Consider the following 17,505-nt stretch of genomic DNA (forward strand, 5'->3'; position numbering starts at 1 on the left):
CTGCAACACACACCCTATGCTACCTTTTTTTTTTTTTTATCTTAACAAGTCCGTTTTCATAAAGGGCCTCTTTAATACCCATCTCTGCCCCTGCGATATCCCCCATTTTAATGGTTTTCTGAGCAGACCCAGCTGTGCTCTCGGAGGAGGCAAACTTGGGTATTTTTATTTTCTATCGCCCAGCAGAATTAAGGTTCCTTGCTCGGAGCCCATCAATCACTTTGGAAATAGGAACCGGGGCCTCTTTATCCTGTACACGATCTTTGTTGTTTCCTTCTGTTTAAGTAAAAGCAATCACCCTTCTTCGGGAAATGGCACTTGATCACATTATCTTATAAACCACAGATTGGAGTTTTCTTCCCCGCTGCTAATTCCCCAGGCTTGCTCGCTGCCGGTATGTTCATTACCTCTTATCAAGAATTCCTGTTTTTAAGCGAGAAAGAGCACGTTTCCCCAGGAAACGCTGTGTCCAGGCATGGAGGAGAGTGGTGTGTGAGTGGAACCTTATCTTTTTTCTTTTAGCTATTTGTTTTACCCGATGTGGCAGGTGAGGCAACCATAAGCCCTCTCCGCCGGGCTGAGTGCAAGGAGACATGTGGTGAGTTGGTCCCCGGATGAGCGAGGCATAAAACACCCGGAAACTGGAAGCAAATTGGTCCTGACTAGAATATCTCATTACGATGACTGCTTTATGGGTGCGCACAGCCCTTTTCCCAAGTAGGGTGGCCAGTCGTGGACATCCAGAAGGACAAGACCCAGCGCCGGCTGCGTGGCAGCGCAGGGATGGCAAAAGCAAGCGAGCCCTGGAGAGCCACGTGAGCTGGCCGTGTCCTGTCCCAATACGTTATTGCCAGGTCCGACAGCAGCCCCGGGGAGAGCTTTCCCCAGGCACCGCATCTCTGATGAGCTGGAAAGGAAGCACAGGAACGGTGCTCTGTTCTGCTCGGGGCCCTCCACCTGGGCCAATGCATCCTCACGAGATGTGGTCACCAGCTCATCACTGACTGCTTGAACGTTGGTGTCCTCTCTGGTGCCCAGACCGCAGCAGTGGGGCCTGCTGAAGCGTTCAAAGGGTGGGTAGCCCTGATCCAACGAGGGATGCATCGAGCGCTCCAGCACGGCTGGGTCCCTGGCACCTCTAAGGAGGGAGGAGGACATTCAGGGTGACAACGTGTGTTGTAACAGCCCCGTGGGAGAAGTGTCTTCCTTTACAGTTCTCATGAAATGCTGCCTTTTTTCAGAAAGTCCGTATCTCAGCGTTCTGGGATTATAATTACCACTTCATTTTATTTTCCTGTTATCTTCTTGCTAGGCTTTCTCGAGCCCTCCAGCATCAGTGACAGCTCGTAGCAACAAATACGACAGGTTAACGACATTACACACAAATAATTTCCTATCATCTCTTTTCAGCATGTCCCTTTGATTTAATTGCCTGTTACCTTGTTTTTAAATTACGAGAGAGTAATAATGTCCTATTGACTTTCCCTATACAACTTAATTTTTCACCCTTTTTTATCATGTCACTACTTTTCTGCTGGAACTAGCAGAGAGATTTTGATCCCTGTTTTCCCCTCTCTCAACACCATAGCGTGGCAAATCATTCTGGCACGGAAAAACAGGTTGCAGGTGACTATAAAGGTTTTTCACGGAGGTGTTTGCTTTCTCCGTTTCTAGCAAAATTTCAGAAAGGAACATTTTAATTAAGGATTAGTAGCTGAGCTTCTACTGTCTCTTTCTTCCTTCAAAGGGGATAAATTTTTGAGAATGACGAGTAGTGGGGAGAAAAAGCCCGAGTGTTTTTCCTTTTCCCTTCCTCTTCTTTCCAGCAGCAAAAGACTATTTCGGTGAAGTTTTCCTTCTTTCTTTTCAGGACTTGTGTGTTCCATTGCAGGTATGGGTATGCTGCCAGCACCGCCTCTCCTGGTTTGGTCCCGCGGTCCCATACCATTTTCCCGGTACGTGTGGCTGAGTGTCTTTCCCAGGGGAGGTGGCGCTGGGCAGGGAGGAGCTGGAAGGGCTGGTGGGTATGTTGAGATACGGCTGCGATGCACACCCGAAAACGGGCGCTGAGAAGTGCCCCTGTGTCCCTCTCTTCAGACACAGCCACCAGCATCTGGGCCTTGCAGTCTGCTGCTCTTGGCCCACCCCGGACTGGGACTGACTGGGGCAGTACTGGGACTGCAACGAGGAGGTGAGAGGACTCAGCACTCAAGTCCACTTGTGCTTCTCAGTGCTGTCCCCTCCTTCACCCCTGCAAGGTGGGAGTAGCTGCAGCTCCCGGGACGCAGAACAAAGTGATGCTGATGCCAAGAGATGCAGAACCAGCCAACAGCCACAAAACCTGGAGGAGGAACCTTCTTCTGTCACCCCAGCAGGGGAAAAGCTGCCAGCAGAAGCACTGTCCTACTCCCACTCTTGCGCGAGTGGCTGCTAGCAGAGGATCTTGAGAGTCACCAGGTTCTTCATAGATCCACAGAGCAGGGAGGAGATTGCAGCAAGACACCCAGATATTAGCTCTTCCCTTTATGGCCAGTTCTGGAACAGAGAGAGAGGGCCCTGGAGGGCTACAGAAGTGGAAATCATGTGCAACGGTCGGATCCTGCAGCCTGGTGAGCTTCAGCGTAGCCCCCTCCGGCTGCCCGTGGCCCAGGCCCCCGAACTATGCCTTGTACCCCACAAGAATGGCACGGACTTCACCTCAGAAAGCAAAGGATGGGCAAATACCAGGGCAGCCGGGTCAGCTGGACAGGAGCTATGGGTGTGATCGCTGCTGTGGGGCCAGCACAGCCCCTCTGGGGAGGCAGAGCCCTTCGCCAGCATCCTTCAGCCGCCAGCCCTCTTTCCTTGCTCGGGCTTCGTGTCTGGCCCTGGGATCTGGACACCAGTGATGAAGTAGGTGCAGAGCTGGAAGGAGCTGCGCTAGCGTTCTGATAGACTAAACACACCAGGAGAAGTGGTTTTTGGCATTCGAGCAGGGCCAAGCTGGCACGGAACTTTCCATTACAGCGCTTTGTTTTGCTGAAGGAAAATGTGGCTTCTGCGCAATCAAAAACTTCCAGAGGAGGCAGATCAGTTTCTCTTTTTATCTTCAGAAACACCTGACCGGAATATTTTGAGTCAGATGCAGCCGTTTCTGCTGAAATGATCACCTTGGGACAGCACAGCCCCACAGTCAGCTCGCTGTGAAATCATTCTGCTCTCAAAAATACTGCTGTGAATGCACTCGTGTCTTCAGGGACAGGCTTGGTGCCATCTCTTTAGAGGGAGAAGAGTGTCTGAGGAGTCTGTGACCAGCTCTGCTTGTGTGAAACAGGGACCAGGCATCAGCCAGGCAGTCCCACATCCCCTTCTCTTGTGGTTCCTCAGGACACGAGCTCAGCCACCCAGGCATCATTTCTGAATCCTGCGAAGGGAAGGTGCCCAAAAGCCACAGCTCTGAGAAGCTGTAATAAGCTAAATAAAACCAGACAATATAGGGACACACAAACACTGCCTGGTGTAAGGCAGGGACAGCTTTGTCACCTACGGCCAGCTGCCGACCCAGCCCACGGAGGAGCAAGTAAATTTATGGCACAAAACGCGGGGAAGACGCCTGTGACAGAGGATGATTGCCCTGTTCCCTACTTGCAAATAAATCACTGCTCAGCAGCACAAAAGTCGCCTTTGCAAATCACTCACTTCCTTTTCTTCTTCCTAACAAGAAGGTTTTGGCTTGTTCAAAAAGGGCTTTGATTTCCCGGTCATAGAGTCTGCTGAGGTTCTGGGCATAGACCTGGAAAGACAAGAGAGACACAGAAAATTCCTGGTATACCTCATCTCTGTATGAACAGTGCCCATTTCATAGCTTTTTCTTCTGCTGCCCACTTAAAAAAAAAAAAAAAAGTCAGTAGATGGCAACTGAAATAGACCTATTGGTTTTGGCATGTAAGAACTTTGGAAAGGCAAAGAACAGCATGAAAAATAGAAACTGAGCCTCAGGGATATAAAAAGAACCACCTCAGTTACTTAACGCCCCTATTAACAGAATAGGCCACGGGTTTTAAGATGCCCCTTCCCTAGAAACCCTTTAAATAAAGCAGTGCTGAGTAAAATGCAAGATGAACCACGTTCATTGAATGCTTATGGCTCTCGTTCAGTAGAGGAATGTCCAGATGAAAGCAAAAGGACCAAATTTTAGCATTTCAGACCTTTTCCTTCAACACAATGTCCTCCACCAAGTCCCAGACTGCTTTCTGTGAAGCACAGAGGTCCAACACCATGCGGCCAAGTTGGCCAGACACTCTCCTAGAAGGGCCAAATGCTGAAAGCTCGTGGGTGGTATGGGTGTGGTGAAACCAAGCTCTCACCTCAAATTAAGCAGTTTGACTAATCTGTTCTTAGGGGGTCATTTGCAATATCTGTTCAGGATTTCAGCCGTACCTTGGGGAGATCGCAGAACAGAACTGGGTTGGCGTTCCTCAACCAGGCCATGAGCGGGGCGTAGGGCATCAGTTCCTCATGGTGGAGTCCGTGGCTTGGTGCAGAGAGCTTGCCAATGGGCTGACCAAGAGCAGGGACCAAAGCATTACCCTAAAGCAACAGAAACAGCAGAAAGAGTCAAATAAAAAAGCCTTGAAAAGCTCTGGAAAATAATTGCTTCATAAATGCCCTTGAATTCCCGGTTCTGAGTAAGTTTGGGAAGCAAATTTAAAGGGTGAAGCAGAGCATACATGATCACTTTGAACTCTAGTTTTAATCCCGTGTCGTGGGAACGATTTGGAGCCCGGAGGAGCAAGGTGGCCCGTCAGTAATATGTGGGATACTCCGGCAAAGCACAGCGGTCTGGAGCAGACACAGGAGAAAAGCTCGTTGTTGAGGAGCACGCTGGAAAGTGTCCCCGCAAGCACTGGGAGGGGGGTATGCCTCTGGGGGGGATGCGATGGAGAGGACGGATGCTGCGCAGTCGATGCAGCCCATCTGCCAGGGCCCGGCAGCGCTGGGACATCGCACCCACAGGCTAAGAGTCACGTAGGTGGGGTGGGAGCTCGGCAGGTTCAGGTGGAGCAGATTGCTCAGGGATGTGTCCAGTCACGGTCTGAAAATCCCCAAGGATGGAGATGCCGCAGTTCCCTCGCAGTTCCCTGCCAGTCACATCCCTTCCCACAGTCAATGCTTGAATGTAAATGCTGAAGATTTAAGGATGTAATGCTAAGGATTTGGGAGTAGCTCTTTTTCTCTTCATGAAATGAAATCTGGAAGAGTAACATTTTCCTTTCAGACTTCTCCCCACAGAGGTATTTCCACCGTATCTTTTAAATTGCAAGACGAGCACTTGAAGATGTTAATCAAAGGATCAAGGGATTGGCTTTTATCCTGGGATTTTATGTTACAAACAGATGAACAACCACCACCACTCCCAAAGCAAAACAAGAAAATCTAAAGCAAAAATCTTCATGACCGGGGGATTCATGACTGTCATGGGAGGGAACCTGATAGCCTCATAGACGCAGAATTGGGCTGGATTTCTTCTGTGTGCCTGCAAAACTAACCAGAGTTAAAGGGCTCAGGGGGGCAACAGCAGGAGGAAGGCCTGTGAAAAGACCTCTTTGGGGAGACACTTTTGGAGAATCCTCTTATGATGACATCCCCTATACAGCTGGTAATATTTTACCAGACTACTCAAATCTCCCAGGATTTTGAGCTGCCACATGAAGAGTAAATCCCAGACTGGTGGGGGCTGGAAGGGCCCTCTGGAGCTCCCCCAGTGCCACCCCCCGCCAGAGCAGGGGCACCTCCAGCAGTGGCACAGGACACCTCCAGGCGGGTTTGGAATGGCTCCAGAGGGGGAGACTCCCCCCCTCTCTGGGCAGCTGTGCCAGTGCTCTGCCGCCCGCACAGGAGAGAAATCCCTCCTCAGGTTGAGATGGAACTGCCTATGGTCACGTTTGTGCCCGTTCCCTCTTGTCCTCTCACTGGGCACCACTGGAAAATGACTCTTCCCATCCCCCTGGCACCCTCCCTTGAAGGATTTATAAGCGTTGATAAGACCCCCCCTCAGCCTTCTCTTCTCCAGACCAAAAAGCCCCGAGTCCCTCAGCCTTTCCTCGTCAGAGAGATGCTCCAGTCCCCTCATCATCTCTGTAGCCCTTTGCTGGACCCTCTCTAGCAGTCCCCTTTCCTTCTGGAACAGAGGGAAGCCCACCTGAAGCTCGAAGATGCTCGTAATGTGACTGATGAAAGAGTTTTCAAAGTTCTGCTTGAGTGTTTCAAACATGATCAGCTGCTCAGCCACAGACTGCAGTTTCCGGTAACCTTGAGGAAAAAAAAGAGAGAATATCGTGGTATGGAGTGGTGTGGGCTGTCACGGCTGCAGACCAACATCCCTTAGCACACTGATATATAAAATAAATAAATATACAAATAAAACAGGTCTTCAAGGAGTAAGTTCTGGGATAAATACTACCACCCAAAAGCCAACAAAGGGAAAGGAAATGCTGTGGCACCAAGTGAATACAGAGAGGGAGGGAGTTTAAATTAAAAAAAAAATAAAATTGCAAAGCATCCATCCATCTGACGACAGCCAAGGACGAACACCCCATCTCTTCACAAGGAAAGCATGGGGTTTCATGCCAGAATCGAGTCCCTGTACACTGGCAGGTCCCCAACAACACCCACAGTGGGTACTGCTATGACAAATTATCGTTTTTCCATGCTCAGGTACAGACAACTGGCTTGCCCCAAGAGACCACAGTTTCTAAACCTGTCTTTCCACCACTTCCTTTCTGAACTCTAAGAGGTGTTGTACACAGACGGCAGACAGCGATGCCTTGTGTCCAGGTATTTAGAGGAATTATATAGATACTTGCCATAAGTTTGCCTCAACGTTCACGTAACTGGACCAGCCAGCGCCTGGTCCCGAGGGAGGTGCCTGCAGACCTGCTGGTGGAGTGTGGACGCCCCAGCTTGGCCGTTTGCAGCATGGATTGGATTTCTCCAGGAATGGAGCAAATCCCGCCCCCTCCAGATGCTTTTCTCCATGGATGCTCGAGGTAACGTTACATTGTCTTTCCCAGCCCTGCTTGACTGTGCTTCTGGGCAAAGCTGCTGAAGACTTTGAAAGCTTCAGCAACATCTCCAGAAGAAAACTGACCTTGCAAGTCTGTTTCCCCAGCTCCCAGCTCCGGGTGCACAGCTGGGAAATCGTGTTTGTAGCTCTGCACCTCCCACCCCAGGTACCCCCAAGGTCAGTGCTGCTGCTGAGCTTCCCAAATACATGCCTGCCTTCTACTTCTGTCCTACTTTGCCCAGGCAGCCTGCAGGGCTGCCCAACGAGGGCATGAGCTAATTCCTGGGAACACCTTCTCCAGCTTCAGGGGTTGAGGGGCACCTGCAGGGGATGGAGAGCACAGGGCGGTGCTGGGTGTGCAGCACAGGTCGTGGATGAGCCGGTGGCTCTGCTGTCTGCAGACATAAATCTCTGCTCTCCACTCACCGGGCTGGATCTGGATGTTCATGCAGCCAGACAAAGCCTCCGCTGCAGCAATGCAGGCTTTCACTCTGCTGGGGCTGGAAAGATCTGCCCGGCTCAAGGCATCGCAGTGTTCCCTGCTGAGATCCAGGTGGGTCTGAAAACGAAGCCAGAAAAGAACAGGTACAAGCACATCCAGCTTGTACCAGGATGTACACATCCTTTCTCAGCCCACCCAGAAGGGTGCTGGCTTGAAATAGCCAAGTGCTACCTTCAGCTGCCAGGCCGCAAGTGTCCATCAAGAAGACCACGCTGCTCTGTCCCCACCAAAAACAAAGGTCTGCACAGTAACAACGGCAGCAGTCCCAGAGGAAGCCCTGGCAAACCTTGGCATGAGTTTCCAAAGGGCCCGCACCTCTGGGATCCCTACTGGCAGCAAAGCGGTGGGGAGGAGAAAGAAAAAGCAAAGGAAACTGCAGCTTGAGTTACTCAGAAATGAAAAGGGCAATGGCATAGAGGTCACCATAAGCAGTGGAAGTGAGGATTAGCTGTGCTATTACAGCACAGTTCTTGCATTTATGGTACGTTATGTTTGTAAATAATTGCCTTCCCCATATTCCCAGAGCTCATCAAGAGCCTTTCCACTGGCTGTGAGGTACTGCAGAGAAAAGCTCCTTATTCCACCACGAATGCTGAGACGGGCTGATGTGCACCAAGTCCACAGCTGATGACAGACATCGACTTAACAGTTGAGTTACCTTCAAGGAGTGGGGGGGGAAATGAAAGCAAAGGAGAGAAAAGGAATGGGGAAAGTCCCATCGGTGAGAAGAGAAGCAAGAAGTTCCCCCGACAACCAGGAGTCCCCAGAATTTTGCTCCCACGGTAGATATGTAGTTTGCTTCAGGACCCCCTCAAAGTCCTTAGCAGCTACTCTACATGTGAGGTTATCAGTGCTTTGACCACGGGCAGGTGTTGCAAGCTCTGGCTCTAATTGCTCGTTAACTACTGTGCTTGAGTATTCCTGGGTAGTCATTATCGGCTATTGAAATGACTATTATCTGCTAATGAGACCTGTTTTTCCCTAGTACAAAGATATAAACCGAAAGCTATCAAGTGAGGAAGAAAGCACCTACCCTCCTTGACAATTACTTCCCACAAGAAACCCCACAAACCGGACACTGAATTTGAAGCCACAAGGCTGGGGGGATCTCAGTGCTTTGGGTGCAAGAGTAAAAGCGCTGCCCCAGCGGCCTCTGAGCACCTAAGAAGGTCCCAAAGCTGATAGTGAAAGGCGGACCACAGCATCCCAAAGTTGAAAGGCTGCGGAGCTGCATTTGGAAGGTCCTTGGCCTTACATCATTTGAGGCTCATCTTGCCCATATAAAGGACTTTCAAGGATCCCTCTCTCAGCCCTGGACCACAGCGAGGGTACTGCATGTCATGTCTGCTGCTCGTCTACCTGTAGTCCATCCCAGCTGTGTGGCCATCATTATATTCTCAAGACAACAAAGTCCCTCATTTCTAGGCCAGAGAAGCTCTGCAGCCTTTGCAGACAGATAATAGTTTTCGGAGTGTTTGAGCTCACTGAAAGCTTTTTTCGCAACAGATTCAACGGGCTGAAGATTTATGCCTTTGCAAATCCACATACCGTGAGGAAGAGGATCTCATCCATCAGCCTTGTCTTGTTGGAAACGATGCGATGTAGCAAGGAGTTTTCCCGGTGGATGTGGTCCATCTGCTGCTTCACACTTCCCAGTAACTCATCGTAGATCCTCAAGGTCTCTTCCACTCTGGCCACCTCTTCCAGGGCCTCATCAATGGAGCTCATCAGCTGTGTCACCTGCTTCTCAGAAGAGATAATGGCTCTAAGGTTGGCCTGTGAAATGGAGAAACAGAGGGCTTCAGCGCTGTTGTAGGGACTGACCACCACCATCCGAGAGTCAAATATCCTGACCTTCACCTTCCCATGTCAAAGCAGAGACTTTGTCATTACAATGACAACAGCAAGATGCAGCTGTCCTGCATCGCTACATGCACAAGGTCTTATCTTTGCACTTGGCTGAACTCTGTATCAGCAACCATCTGCAAGTCCCAAGCGCCAGGGCAGAACAAACCCCTTCCCTGAGCACGGTGTACGCTCAGAGGACTTTCATCTGCCACGGCAAAGAGATTCCTGCGGAGTCGCCAGGCAAATCCAACCATGAGCAGAATACAGTCTCTGTAGGTTTGGAGAAGGTATCAAGCCCTGCTGGCTTCTGCACCCCACCTTTCCCTCTGTGCACTAGGAAAGACCCGAGCGGAGACCTCACGGAGTCTCCAACCTCAATTCCCACAACTGGTGAAGCCCCCTGAGGACCTGGGTGTCCATTCCCCAATATTTGTAAGCAAACACCCCAGCTTTGAGGCACTGACCGTTTCTGTCTGGCTCCGAGGCGTTTATGCAGACCATGGCCATGCCAAGTGCCTGTCACAGCACAGTTAGCACAGCCCCGGGCATTGCCACTGCTGCCAGGGTGTTACCCAGCTGAGCTGCTCTGGCAGTGGAATTAATAAACAGTTAAATCATGCATGAGACACACACGTATATATGTCTCCAATGTGGAAACTGAAGGCACAATTTGCCTAGGGAGATCTCAGGCGTTTGTTTTGACGGGTGGTAGAGACATAACGGCACGTTAATTGCTGCTGACAAGCTCCGCTAGAGATTAACGGCTTCCAAATGTTAATGGTATCATTTTCAGGGCCTATGTACCATGCAGAATATCAAAGAAAACAATCAATAGACACGGGCCTGGGAGGCACGAGGCTTCCAGACTGCTATTTTTCTCTCCATTAATAAAGCTTTTAAAGACGTTTGTCTTTGCTGATATTTCAATTAGCTGAAGTCTTTTTCATTAATTGAAGAAGAACAACAGAAGTACCTTCCCCACCACCCCCAGCACGCCCTGCGCTCAGCTCGCTGGTGGGAAATTATAGGAGGAAGAGAAGCAAAGTCTTCCCAACCCAAGTCAGGTCACTGTGGCTTGAACCTACCCCGTGCTCTGAACTCGGAATGTGTCTGAAAGCACAGCAGATGCTGGGCATCTACAGTCCCTGTGTTAAGGACTTTCTCTTCTTCAAGCTCCACCTGCATTGCTGTCGCTGGAAAGATAAGTTCAGCAACTCCAGCTCTAGAGGTGGTCCGTGCAGGACAAGCAATAGGACAGGAGGAAATAGCCTCAAGTTGCACCAGGGGAGGTTTAGATTGGATATCAGGAGAAAATTCTTCATGGAAAGCGTTGTCACGCATTGGAACAGGTTGCCCAGGGACCTGGTGGCATCACCATCCCTGGAGGTATTTAAAAGACAGGTAGATGTGGTGCTGAGGGACATGGTTTAGTGGTGGGTTTGGCAGTGTTAGGTTGATGTCATGATGATCAAGTCCAACGGCCTTGATGATCTTAAAGGTCCCTTCCCATCTAGACAATTCTATGATCCCAAGATGCTGGAGCAGCGCAGAGGAGCTCCTGAAATGTGTGCGAGCCACCCCGCAGCCCACACCTGGACCGGGCATCTTCGGTCTCACCAGCAAAGCATGGATTACACTCTCCTGTGACAAATGTAGCGCCTTTTTGGGAAAGGAAGGACTGTGGGGAATGGCTTCAGAGGTAGGCAGATTCAGAGAGGGTCCAGAAAGGCCAGAGGAATTCTCTAGAACAGCAAAGCCTGATGTCATAGCAAACGCAGCGAAGCGTCTCTATCAGAGGGCAGAGGTGAACCTGCCCCGGCGCAAAGTGATGCAGCTTTCCCATGGGGAGCCCAGTGACGGCAGGGAAGGCAGAGGTTTCACTTGCCAGCAGGATGGGAAGCCGGCCTTGCTAACGCACGCAGATATTCATCTCCAAATGCCCCGACGACGCTAAACAAACGCTCCTTTTGCCCGGAGCCCAACCATCCTACGCAAGCTGATGCGAGGGAGCAAACAGCCCTGCTCCCGGACCGTTGCTTTCCAGCCGCACCCCGGGGACCCTGCCCGGAGCTTCACATTTTATTAAATATCCCGAAATTACAGCCATAAACCTCCCGCGAGCCTGTCGCCGCCGCGCCTTCGGATTGTCTTATTAGGGTTTAACAGACCCACGGGGGTTTGCCTAGAGCAAAGCATCACCGGTGACAGTGGCAGGGCCACCGCTGGCAGAAAGGGCTCTCCGGAGAACCGCCGCTCGGGTGTGGGTAATAACTCTGCCGCTGGAAGCGGCACAAAGCTGCCGGGAGCTGCCTGCCTTTCAGCGGGTGCTGGGATCCTGCAAGTACGTAGGAATACCAATGTAAAAATCAGAGCTCGCAGCCTGCCAGGTGCCCCGGCCGCGCTTTCCTGCCCTCCGCGGCAGAGAAGCGCTTTTCGTGCTGTCGGTGATGGTGTTTCGCCATCCCCAGAAGCGATCAGAGGGCCATTAGTATTGTAAGAGGAGGACACGGTGTTATCACCGGGGCGTGGGGAAAAACATGTAAGTATATGCGTGCGCTAGTCTAACTTGCCGGTATTAATAACACTTAATATCACAGATTAAACCTTAGGAATAGAAACGTCTCATTAATTAATTCGTATTAGCAGTAAGTGACATTTATTCATTAGAAGACATTAAAACGATGTATTCGGCAGCGCCTTTCATCTCAAAGAACTTAATTGAGATTTATTAGTTACTCTCATAGAGCATTTTACAGCTGGGAAACGGAGTCGCAGAGCGCCCGCACGCCGTGCTGAGAGCAAGCAGGAGCAGACCTCGGGAGTTTGGTCTTCCAGATTAACTACTAAGTTTCCAGGCGTAATAAGCCATATATAAATACAAATTGGGAATGCGGCAAACACTGGAGCTAAAGGAGGTTGGATTTAGGGTTCGCAGTTTCTTGTATGTTTTAGGATATTTCCTTTGGCTTATTTTTTTTCCCCTTTGTTCTTCGGTTCCCTACCCACAAAATCCTGGCACCAGATATATTAGCATAAGATAAGCGCTCGAAGCAGCCATCTCATTATTTTCCTCCAGCACTCAAAGAAACAAGCTATCCTCTGCAGAAATGTAATAAAATACAGCAACTCTAATAAAGTAAATAAAGCTCACTAGGCTGAAAATAACGTGTGCCTTCTTCGTTGGCCCTTTCCACTACAGTTTATCTTTTACTTTTTATCTCCTCCCAGCTCTATCTCATTTTTTCTCCTCTTTTCTTTCTCCCTCGCTGCTGCTTTTCCTTCTGTAGGGATTATTGTTGGCCTTTTCCTTTTCTCCCAGGCGTCCCCACCTCTCAGACCACCCTTTCTGCTCTTCATCGCCCCCCACTTTTTACATGCACTTTCACCCCCTCCTTCCCTACTCAACAGCCTTTATCAGTCCTACCCAGATTTTCTCTGCTCTCCCCTTCCCGGGGTAACTAAAGGGCTTGTGCTTAAGTTAAAAAAACAACAACAACAACAACAAAAACTAAGCTGAAATAATAGGAATTTTTGATGTATCTGTGGTAGCCCTCACGGCGATGTCGCAGGACCTGTCCCTATTGTTTCTGCGTGTCCTGCTTGTGGATGGCCACGCTGGACCAGGTGCTCCATGGGCTGCAGACGTGGCTGTGGACCTGGCAGGAGCCTGGGGAGCTCTCGGTGCCCCGAGGTGCCCGGCGGGCGAACCTTCCCCGTGGGACACCCGGTCCCCATGCAGGCAGGGAGGGGGAAGACACACAGCGTGGGCATCGTCACCGCATTTTCCCCTTGGGAGAGTTCCTATAAATCATTTCCAGTTGTGGTTAAGGCTGTGGGATTTCTGCAGATCGCTGCCGACCTGGCTGAAGGCACGGCTTGTAGACCTAGCACTGAGGGCCAGAGGCAATGCCCTAAGACAAATTTCTTCTGCGCTACAGAAATGATGGCCCTAAACCACAGTGCGTGGGACACAGAGACCTTCTGCGCAATGCAAAGGAGATCTTGGAGCTCCCCGGTCTCCTCCACCTCCCTCAGAGTCCTCAGACTTTCTCTCAGATCAAGTGTTCGCAGCAAACGAAAGAGCTGCCGATGCCCAGAGACTCATTCCAGGCACCTTCTTTTTGGCTGAGCCACAGCCCTTGGCCCTCTTACCTCATCCAGCACATGGAGATCATTGCTCAGCTGCTCTGCAAAGGCCACAGAGTTGTTCACAAGGGGCTCGTACTCCTCCATCAGCTTCAACACGTCGGCAGCTTCCTTCGGTGTCATCTCCTGGTACGCACTGAGCTCCTCCTGGCTCTCAGTCTCCGCAGTGTCCTTCCTGTCTTCTTGAGGCCTTTGTCTCCCTGCATGGACAGGAGGAAACGTAGAGGTGGCCAAAGCCTTCTAGCTTCGTCTTTTTATTAGCCCTGCTAATATTAGCCCCAGGGGTCCCGTTGAGTCCAAGTGACGTGAGTCCAGTGGTCTCAGTCTGCTGGTGAGTTAGAATAAGAGCACGGCATGGAGCAAAGGAAGATGTGGATGGGATAAAGGGTCAGCTTTATACGAGGGACGTAACAGACATTTTAAACTTAATTTGAGCTCCGGTGGTGTTTTCACTTGCGCACCTCTCTGGGATGGTGTGTTGGGGCAGGTTGATATGTTTGTTATGCAAAGCTGAGACAAATTTAAGAGATGAACAGGCTTCTTCTGATCAAATATATTGATAGTCATGTGTTATAGAGTAAAACATATTTTTATATCCATATATATCTGTATTTCTTGGTACACTGCTGGGGAATGTTACCAGGCAGGCAGCCAGTCTCCCCCTGGCCTGATGTTACCAACGCTTTACTGCTCGCCCTCCCCAACCCAGAGAGCAGATAACATCTCTGGAGAGAAGATAACCCGTCCATCTATTTTTCTTCCCAGCCAAGCACTGTGTCTCCACGGCAAGGGTCAGTGGATAAATCAGACGGCTGTTCCTCCAGGTGCACAAAACACGCATCCTCCTGCTTCCCTCTCACTGGTACCCACCTCAGCCTCTCCCATCATCCGCATTCACTGTCTGAAATTTATTCACCTCCCGTTCCTAAAAGCGATGATAGTGATGGTGCAAAAAAAAAACCAACCCGAAACCGCTCGGAGTGTGACAAGGAAACTAATTACCTTCCGCTGCACAGGAGGGGACATTCACAAATGTGATAGAGCTGGCGAGGAATCGGTGGCTCAGCTTCCACAGGCATCTGATAAAGTTTTTCTTCTCGTCAAAGCTGCTAGCGGTCCACTTGTACACCTTATCGAACTGCAGATCAAAATCCAGGCTTGCCTAGATGCCAACAGTTAATTACCACATCAATTAGGTGCCACCACACCGCATCCACTCAGCACAGGTTCGCAGCACATTTTAATGGCAGGCACTGACCTTGTGAAAACACCTTGTGCACCAGGAGGAAAAACACCTCCTGGTGGATGGAGGGAGGGAGACACCCCTCTACACTGCAGTTTCCAGCTTTGGGGTTTTGGGTGGCCCCAGGAAGCCCCACGGAGACTAACCCAGGGCTTAGATGTTAGGAGAGAGCACTCTCTGCCTGGGCAGCTCAGCCCCTTCAACCAGGGGGATGATGCTGACAGCTCCCTGAGACCACCTAGCAAAAAGGCCAGCTGGACACGCTGGGAAGGTGACCCCAGGGAGACCAGTGCTACCGGCCACATCATGGCGATGACTAGACTGGTTTCGGTGGAGCTGCACAGGTATAGTCAGAATCAGATATGATGAAGGACTAAAATGGGCTATTGCCCTCCATATCCCCACAACACCTGGTGCAATGGACACCGACCGTTCCATGCCCAGGGCAACTGCTGTCACAAGTTTGATTTGAAGTCTTTCAATCAATGAATTCCCTGACAAGCTCTGTATTGCCAACCTGACAGCAGGCAATTCCCCTGGTAACAGCAAATCCTTCTTCGGGTTTCTTTCCTGCATATATAGACATCCTTCCCTGGACTTCTGTTGCTGTCCCAGAGCAAGAGGGCATGTTCATGGCACTTGGCAAATCTTAGAAGTGGACACCAGGACGCTCGTAGTGGGTCAGACCAAGCAACCGACCAGTCCCAGCACGCTGATCTCTTTTCAGATTATATAAATCCCTCACCTTCTACTGCAGGTTTTGGGAGCTGATGGGAACGCTGATGAGTTTTGATGGTGGCCAGTGGCAGACGCTTGGGAGAAGAAGCATTCAAAGGGCAAGCCCAGAGTTATATTGCCTGCAGGATTCCCTGCCAGCCTCCAGCAGCCCACGACCCATCAGCTCGCTGAGCCAGAGGTGGTATCCCCAGCACCGTGTTTAACAGCCCTCGAAGGACCTACTGTCCCTGATTTCCTCTAATGGGTTTTTGAACCTATTCATAGTGTTGGCATCTACAGCATCCTGTGGCAATAAGCTCTGCAGTGTAATGATGTGCTGAATGAGAGAGCTCGAATCATAGAATCATAGGGTTGGAAGGGACCTCTGGAGATCATCTAGTCCAACCCCCCTGCCAGAGCAGGGCCACCATAGAGCAGGTTGCACAGGAACGCATCCAGGCAGATTTTGAATGTCTCCAGAGATGGAGACTCCACCACCTCCCTGGGCAGCCTGTTCCAGTGCTCTGCCACACTCAAGGTAAAGAAGTTCCTCCTCATGTTTAGGTGGAACTTCCTATACTCAAGTTTGTGCCCGTTACCTCTTGTCCTGTCACTGGGCACCACCAAAAAGAGCCTGGTCCCATCCTCCTGGTACCCACCCTTTAAGTATTTATAAGCATGGATCAGGTCCCCCCTCAACCGTCTTTTTTCCAGACTAAAGAGACCCAATTCCCTCAGTCTTTCTTCATAAGAGAGGTGTTCCAGTCCCCTAATCACCTTGGTAGCCCTATGCTGCACCCTGTCCAGCAGTTCCCTCTCCTTCTTGAGCTGGGGAGCCCAGCACTGGACACAGTACTACAGGTGTGGCCTCACCAAGGCAGAGTAGAGGGGGAGGATGACCTCCCTTGACCTGCTGGCCACACTCTTCTTGATGCACCCCAAAATCGACTGGAGTTACGCATTCGGGGTAAGCCCAGCACCCACCCTGCCTCCCACTGAAGGTATTCCCCTCTTCAACCCTCATCCGACCTGAAATCTCAAACCTCTCTTCCCTCCAGAATTGGGAATGCCCAGAGGAAAACCCGAAACAGGCTTCCACAAGGGCAGTCCTGAAACACCCCCAGCAGCACCGTGGTATCACGCATGCTTCACTTGGCATCTCCCAGTGGCCCCATTTCCTGTCAGGGGAAGGTCACCTGAGATAACAGGAGCGCGAACTGGAGAAAGAGCACCCTTGGCATTTCCCCAGGTTGTTTTCATCTGTATAAGTGTCAATAGTGGTGCATCTATCTATGCCGAAAGGACGTAGTCTCATGGCAGTGGAACTCCACCCACAGGAGACTTAGTATTTGCTATTAAGTGGTGTATCGGTGGAGAGGATAAGGAAGGTTGCTGAACTGGGAGCATCCTACAGAAAGAAACTCACTCCTGCACCATCTCATTAGCTCTGCGGCACAGCCTGATCTCATCTTCTGGAGAACTTAGAAGCTGCGCTTATAATTATTGATACTAATCATCATAACAGACGCAGAGTTTATGAGGATTGATGCAGTCCTACGACGCTTTAAGGACTGCTTTCTAAACACCTTGAAGCAATACATCACGCCCCCGCGTCGCTTTGCAGGCTCGGCAGCAGCCCCTGCAACGGCGCAGAGCAGCGATGTCTGGGGGAGGCATTTACAGTGCTCGTGGTTTATAGCGCACCTTATGAGGAGCTATTAAAGCAGGGAGGCATCCGTTAATCGCTTCATAAATATTAATGCTATTTTGGTCAAGGGAGAAGTAGCTTTAAGCACCGCTGGACTTGCAGCTTCAGGACTTTGCTGGTGCCAGGGACCAGAGGGCTTCCCAGCGCACTAGAGCAGACCTGACCACCAAGTACTGCATGTACGGACTATCGACCCACGAGCTGGGGTTTGGCAGTAGTCGGTACTATCTGCCAAGCCACAGAGAGGAGCTCTTGTTTTGATTTCCACGGACCCGTGAAGCCATACAACAGGGAGG

The 17,505-nt window shown here is 50.6% G+C and overlaps 1 protein-coding gene across 1 annotated transcript in view; it reads right to left on the reverse strand.

The window, feature by feature from the left end:
- The window catches only part of LOC309675997 (exocyst complex component 1-like), a gene marked incomplete at both ends in the record, with an annotated part of 29,986 nt that overhangs the window by 9,069 nt on the left and 3,412 nt on the right, over positions 1–17,505 (reverse strand). The window contains 7 exons of the mRNA XM_082488439.1: positions 3,679–3,772; positions 4,420–4,569; positions 6,182–6,291; positions 7,472–7,604; positions 9,096–9,323; positions 13,548–13,741; positions 14,544–14,703. Coding sequence (XP_082344565.1) covers positions 3,679–3,772; positions 4,420–4,569; positions 6,182–6,291; positions 7,472–7,604; positions 9,096–9,323; positions 13,548–13,741; positions 14,544–14,703 — 1,069 coding nt within the window. The remainder of the gene's footprint in view (positions 1–3,678; positions 3,773–4,419; positions 4,570–6,181; positions 6,292–7,471; positions 7,605–9,095; positions 9,324–13,547; positions 13,742–14,543; positions 14,704–17,505) is intronic.

The sequence above is a fragment of the Vanellus vanellus genome, assembly GCF_965231255.1.
Source record: "Vanellus vanellus genome assembly, chromosome: 10".
In the NCBI taxonomy this organism is placed as follows: domain Eukaryota; kingdom Metazoa; phylum Chordata; class Aves; order Charadriiformes; family Charadriidae; genus Vanellus; species Vanellus vanellus.